This window comes from Bombus affinis, chromosome 8 (genome assembly GCF_024516045.1).
Source record: "Bombus affinis isolate iyBomAffi1 chromosome 8, iyBomAffi1.2, whole genome shotgun sequence".
Classification (NCBI taxonomy): Eukaryota; Metazoa; Arthropoda; class Insecta; order Hymenoptera; family Apidae; genus Bombus; species Bombus affinis.
Genome location: NC_066351.1, coordinates 3320690 through 3328295, shown reverse-complemented (window position 1 = coordinate 3328295; position 7606 = coordinate 3320690). Strand labels below are relative to the sequence as shown.

Genomic DNA, 7606 nt, shown 5'->3' with positions numbered 1-7606 from the left:
TCCTATTCAACCCTTCACTTCTGCAGAGATCATAGAAGCAATCAGTCGCCTAAACCCCAAGAAAGCAGCAGGTCATGACCAAATAGGAAATAAAGCAATCAAGGAACTTCCCATAAAAGGGATTGCACTCATCGCATCAATCTTTAACGCCATCCTCCGCCTTGAACACTTTCCTAAGGCGTGGAAAATCTCACTAATCACCCTCATCCCCAAACCCGGTAAACCAATATATGAAACCAGCTCCTATCGCCCAATCAGTCTCTTACCTACCCTGTCTAAACTATTCGAGAGGATGCTCACGAATCATCTCCTTCCACTCCTAGAAGAATTGAAGACTCTCCCAGATCACCAATTCGGCTTCCGAAAACAACACTCAACAGTAGAGCAAATCCACCGCATAACCCACATAATCAGCCAAACCCTTGAAAAGAAAAAATACTGCTCAGCCGTATTCCTAGACATCCAACAGGCATTCGATAAAGTATGGCATGAAGGGCTACTCTACAAGCTTAAAAAAATCCTACCCCACCCATACTACTCCATCTTAAAATCCTACCTAACCAACAGACAATTCATAGTTAAATGTCTAGACGCCACTTCCGCAACATTCCCAATAAAATCCGGCATACCGCAAGGTAGTGTCCTCGGACCCCTACTACTACTACTACTATTCTCCATCTACACTGCCGACTTACCCATATCAAACGAGGTAACAATAGCAACATTTGCCGACGACACAGCACTATTAGCTACCCACGCAGACCCGGCAATTGCCTCATCCACTCTCCAGCGAAGTCTCGACACCATGGAAAAGTGGTTCCAAAAATGGGGCTTCAAAATAAACGAAAAAAAATCCTCTCATGTAACCTTCACGCTCCGAAAACAAACCTGCCCCCAGGTCACCATTAACAACACAATAATCCCAAGCAAGGACTCCGTAAAATACCTGGGCATGACCCTGGACAGGAGGCTAACTTGGAAAAAACATATCTCAGAAAAAACAAAGCAACTAAAGGAAAAACTAAGAAAATTCTATTGGCTCACGGGCCGACGCTCCAAACTAAACATACAGAACAAAATAACCCTCTACAAGGCCGTAATAAAACCTGTCTGGACCTACGGAATCTAACTATGGGGAACAGCAAGTAATTCCAACATTGAAATACTCCAACGCTTCCAATCGAAAACGCTAAGATCCCTATTAAATGCACCCTGGTATGTTACCAACGAAACAATCCACCGTGACCTCAAGATACCTACAGTCAAAGATGAAATACACAAGTCCAGAAGCAGATATAACACAAGAGTCAACAACCACTACAACCCACTAGTCACCCAACTACTGGACACGACGGACCAGATCCGCAGACTAAAAAGAAAATACCCACTAGATTAAATCCTTAGTTCTACTAGAACCAACAATATAAAACTATTATAATCCATGTCATTGTATCACGCCAAACTAAGTTACTGAAAATTCTCAACGAGAATTGATTGTAAATATTCTAAAAAAAAAAAAAAAAAAAAAAAAAACGTCTGCACGCTTCGGCACTCAACAGCAAATTGAAGTGGCTCAAGTGAAATACTTTTAGTGTTGAACGTTCCTTTCGAGTGAATACATGTATTTATTGCTAGCGTCTACTATTACAGTTTGTATCCATAATATTTTTAATAAATGTCACAATTGTACTTTATTTCCAATAAATTTTTGACGTAAGGTTGCTGTTACAGTTAGTCGTGGAATGAAAACTTTGTTCGATGCAGATATCGAAAGAGGGGATGAGTTCGTTGATTATCCGAGAAGTGAAAAATCTGTAACAGTTCACGTGGATTGCTGAAAATCATACATCCGGAAAAGTTCAGTTGCTGCTATCAAAAGACAACATAAGGATGGACAAGCTAGTACATCAAAAGTAAGCCCACCTCATACTAGAGCAGGAGTAAGTGAATCCGACTTTTGTTTTCATTGAAGTGGTCACCACTTCTACGAAAACTCCACATCTGATCTTTTTAGTTTTCTCAAGCGCTGAAGCCATCGACAGCATATAGACAAAAGAATAGCATGAAGGCAGACCATAAACAGTAGACAGGCGACGTTGGCTTCGGGGTTTTCAGTTATAAGGTAACACTGCTAGCGTGCGGATCTGGACCAGCTCAAATTGTATTCCTACTTATTATTACGCTTCTCTATTAAATCAACTATATGTATTTTGTACCTTACACTTTATCCACACGTTTTCTCTCTTTATACATCTAATAACCTCCACAGTTTTAAAAAATATTGCTTACTTTGTGGCGATGAAGCGGATGAAGAGGCTGAAAAAAAATCGCTGCATCGTCGACAAAAAATTTATAACTTTGCTACACTTTCATTCAAAGAATCTGTTTTGACAGTAGCTCAGGATCGTTTTGATGACGTATCAAAAGCTGTTACTGCACGCATTAATTTTGAGTATGATGTAGTTGCTGCTGATGTTAAGTATCATGACAATTGTGACAAATCTTTCCTGGGACCTAATACTGGCGGTAGAGTAGGCCGATCTCAAGATGAGGCAGCAAACTCTGCGATGGAGGAAATTTATAAGTTTATAGAAAGTAGTGATGATTGGCAGTTTACATTGGATGACCTAAAGAATGTTAGTAAAATTGTAGCTTTCGATATCAGAACTATAAAAGTACGATTGAAAGTAAAGTATGGTAGTAGAATTATTATTACAGTAAAGCTGGGAAAATTAACATTTATTTGTTTCGTCGACAATTACCAAGACAATGTTCAGAAGGAGTAAAACATCAATATTAAAATTATTTGAAAAAAAAAAGGATTTAATTGATTGCGCTAAAGTACTTGAAGAAATTGACACTTCTCCTCAAACGATAATCACAAAAGGAATTCGCTTTCTTCTTGCTGTTTATGGAGCTCCAAAGAAAATTGATTGTATAGACAAGTATAAATATTTAACTTTTGTAAAAAATACACGGAACAAGAAACAAGTACAACTATCTTGTCTTCCTCCAACATCGGTTTCTGCTCATCAACATTTGTATCGAGCATTCTGTCAAGTTCAGGCATGGCCAGGCAATCGACCAAACCCCGAAGACTGGGATAGGAAATTAACAGACAATATTTTGGAACCGATTTAAACTATCCTCCCACCTGCTCCGGAAAAACTGATAAACACTATTTTTTGCAATCGTAAAAAAGGTTGTAGTACTAAATGTGGCTGTAGAAGAGTAGGATTGTCGTGTTTACCAGCGTGTACTAATTGCCAAAGCCAGTCTTGCTCGAATGTTCAATCGAATCCTATAGACGAAGATTCGTGTGATATCGATGAAGAGATAGCTGATTCATCTTCAGTTGAACAATTTATGGACATCAAACAAGAAGAAGAGGAAGAAGAAGAAATCGAAGAAGACATGACTGTTGCAGTCGAATTTGAAGAGTATGAATCAGATTAAAATATTAATATAAATTAGTGTAGTACTTTAGTAACTTAATGGGTCTTAGAGGAAGGACAAGTAATGATGTTTTAGTTTAACAAACAATACTCAATACAACGAACTAATTACAATATTGTCGCTCTCAACTACCCGATTCATACTCTCCGGCTCCTCCACTCACACTCTCTGCCGCTTCTGCATTCACTCTCTCTGACTTCTCAACTTACACTGTCCGACTTCCAACTGGTACCCCCTGGGCTAGCATCTCCTTGTCTTTTCTTAGCTCCACCATGCATGTGTTCAGCGAACACCCGTGGCCAGGGTCACGTAGGCCTTTTCTACGAAACTATTCACTTGAAGGACCGACGACACATTGATGGACTCGACGGCGCTTCAGCTCTCGCGACATTGTTTATCGTTAACTAGACATTTTTCTTAGGTCCTTTTCCACGATACTACATTAGAACTACAGTTTAAAATAATCACCTATATCACAATATCAATATCACTAATCATCATGCAGTAAATACAGTATATTCCCATGAAACTCCGTCATAACAGATCGTGGAAAAAAAGCGCCAAGTACGCTACCTCATATGTGGCGCGGAAAAGTGTGCATATCATGTAGAATATAACTCCTTCAACTCTTAGAATGGCGATTTCTTAGGAATGGTGATTCTTAGGAAAAAAAGTATGAGGAACATTATTGTAGATAATTTTATGATCTACAATTTTTGTCTGGGCAAAATTTTCGGTAAAACTTTCCGTTTTCAAGAAAAATTTAAAAAATCCGAAAATTTTGACTTTGACCTTGAATGACTTTTTTAGCTCGCATGAAATCAATGGGGATTTAAGGCACCTTATTTCTACAGGTGTACCCAAGCTCTTTATCAAAATTTAGCTCCATTGGAATTTCTGTTCTTTGAAATGTCTATTCTGACCGGATTAATACTGTAATATTATATAACGTTATACGTTTTACTGTAATAGTAAATAACGTTATACGTTATAACGTAATACTACACAATGTCATACGTTATAACTTAATACAATATAACGTTATGCATTGTGATGCAACACGATATAACGTTATAGGCTCTACTGTAATACCATATAACATCATACGTTATAAGGTAATATTATACAACGTCATATATTATTGCGTAATACTACACAACGTCATACGTTATTATTTAATACGTTACCTAGGTTATTACTTAATATAATATATAACATTATACGTTATAACGTAATACTACACAACATGATACGTTATAACGTAATACTATGTAACGTCAAACCTTATAACGCTGTACTATATAGCGTTATACGTTATAACGTAATACCACACAAAGTCATACGTTATTACGTTATATTACACAACGTCATACGTTACAAAGTAATACTATTATAACGTTATACGTTGTTGCGTAATTCTATATAACGCTATACGTAATAACGTAATACTGTACAGCGTCATACGTTATGACGTTATATTATATAATGTCAATCGTTGTAACGTAATACTATGTAACGTCAAACGTTATAACGTAATAGTTATATAACGTCAAACGATATAACGCAATACTATATAATGTCATACGTTATAGTGTAATACTATATAACGTTATACGTTGTGGCGTAATACTATATAAAGTTATACGTTACAGCGTAATACTATATAACGTTATACGTTAGAGCGTAATATTGTATAACGTTATACGTTATAACGTAATACTATGTAACGTTTTAAGTTATAACGTAATACTATATATCGTCAAACCTTATAACGCACTACTATTTTTTTTTTTTTTATTTTATTATTTTCTAGTCCGTGCCTTTCGGCTTTGAACGAACTTCCAGCTTTACATCCTAATTCTAGCTTACATATTTCCGCATTTTTCTTGAAACTACCACTAGAAACTGCCACTTCACCACTGGTGAATCTCTAGAGCTCTTGTTCTTTGGTCTCCTTGCTGTGTGTCCGTCTTGTCTCTTGCTTTCCTCTTCTCCATTACCACTGTTATTTCTGCCAGCCCTTCTCCCGTCTCACTTAACACTATGCCTAAACTCTTTGGTCCCCCCGTTATCTTGCACTCTTCTAATACGTGCTTCAGGTCTTCCTCATTTCTTTTGCATAGTCTGCATCTTTTTTCTCCCTCTTCCTTCCAGTATTCCCTTGCTTTGGTCTCGTTTCCACATCTGAATCTTGCCAGTATTATTCTGTCTTTCCACTTCATCCTCCCTTCTAGGTACCTAGGAAGTTTTTCTTCTGCTATCTTTCCGTAGTTTTTGTTGTAATTGGACTCTCTTATCGTTTTCCCCCTCTCTTCTGCTTCCCTCTTTCTTCTTTCCTCTATGATCTGGTCTGTTGTCATCCTTCCTTCTCTTGTTGCCTGCGCCCCTCTCTTGCTCACCTCTTCTAGTCCCTTCCTTCTCTTTCTTGCTCTTTTCCCTTCCTGGCCATTTCCTCCGTTTCTCTCACTTTCCTTTATACATTCCTTTACTAATTTCTTCTTTGATTCTAGGGCTTTCTCTTCGTATCTTGCTGCTCTTTTTAGTGCTTTCTCTTTCAGTTCTATTGCCTTACATTCTTCCGTCAGAATGTAGTTTGAGGTTGTTATGTCTAAGCCTAGAATCTATTTCACATACCTTCTTTGTACATTATCCAATCTTTCCTCCGTGTTCCAGCCCCATATCTCTGCACCAAACAGCGCCACGCTCTCTACCAGTGCTCCAAACATCTTCATTCTCCTTTTGTAGTCCTGCTTGAATATTCTTTCTCCCACACTCCATGTTTTCTTCATTGCTATTGTCGCTCTCTTTTTCCTGTCTTGTATGTGCTTCTCGTCGCTGCCGTTTTTCTGTAATATGTACCCTAGGTAGGTACCTAGGTTATCTCGTCTACTTCTTCTAATTCTTGTTCTCCCCATTTCCACATTCTTTTTCTCTTTTTGCTCCTTCTTTTTTCGAAGACCACGATTTTGGTCTTTTCCGCGTTCATTTCTAATTCTGCCTCCTTTAGGAATTTTTCAAACCTTTTCATTTCTTTTAACTCCTCTTCCCTGTCCGCCATCAGCACAATATCGTCTGCGTATGTTATTGCCTATACTTTCCTCTTTTCTACCACTATGCCCCCGTCTTGTCCTTTCCTTAGTTCTTCTTCCAGTCCTGCCATGTAGATATTAAATAACGTCGGACTCAACGGGCACTCTTGCCTGACTCCCCTCACAGTCCAGAACTCTCTTATGCTGTGGTCCTTGACTCTCACTACATTCTTAGTTTCTGCGTATAACTCTTTGATCCTTCGGGTTAGTTTTTCGCTAACCCCCATTTTCCTCATTTTTCCTCCAGTTTCTCTCTGTTTATCCTATCAAACGCCGCTTTTAAGTCTGCGAAGCAGGCGTATAATTTCCCTTTTTCTTTTCCTAGCTGTTTGTGATTCATCACAAACACCGCATCGGTCACTCCTCTTCCTTTTCTGAATCCGAATTGGCTCTCTTCTAGTTTGCTTTCTATCTCTGCCTTCAGTCGTTCGTTCAGTATCCCTGCATAGATCTTGTATGTTGAGTCTATTAGCGTTACTCCTTTATAGCTCTTCGCTGTTCTCTTGTCTCCCTTCTTATATATCGGGCATATTACCCCTTTTTCCCACTCCTCCGGTATCCTCTCCCCATTCCATATTTTCCTTAACAACTTCCATAACGCCTCCCCCACTTCCTTCGGTGCGTACTTCCATACCTCGTTTTCTAACCTGTCTTCCCCCGTTGCTTTCTTTACCTTCAAGTTTCTTAGCTGGTATATCACCTCTTCTTTCTCTATATTATCATCTCTCTCCTCCATTGGTTTTTCTTCCTCTCCAGGCCTCCCCGTTTTTCTGCACTCTTTGTGCTCTGTTCCTTCTAAGATTTCCATGAAGTGGTTTCTCCATTCTTCTTCGCTTATATCCTCGTCTATGCCTTCTCTACTTCTTCTGTATTTGTTTATGTATTACCACGCTTCTTGTTCTGTCTTGATCTTCTTTATTTTCTCCATTTCTTCTTCTTCGTGCCTTTCCTTTCTTTGTCTGCACCACTATTTGAATGCCTTTCTTTCCTCTGTAAACGTTTCTCTGCTGCATTTTCCTTTCATAAACTTTGTCATCTTCCTTCTCATTTCTCTCTTCCTT

At 38.5% G+C, this 7606-nt stretch overlaps 1 protein-coding gene across 1 annotated transcript; it reads right to left on the bottom strand.

The window, feature by feature from the left end:
* Positions 1 to 6777: 6777 nt before the first annotated feature.
* LOC126919653 (uncharacterized) lies at positions 6778 to 7353 on the bottom strand. Its single transcript, XM_050729134.1, has one exon. It carries the CDS (start codon positions 7351 to 7353, stop codon positions 6778 to 6780), a length of 576 nt encoding a protein of 191 aa, XP_050585091.1.
* Between the last annotated feature and the right edge of the window lie 253 nt (positions 7354 to 7606).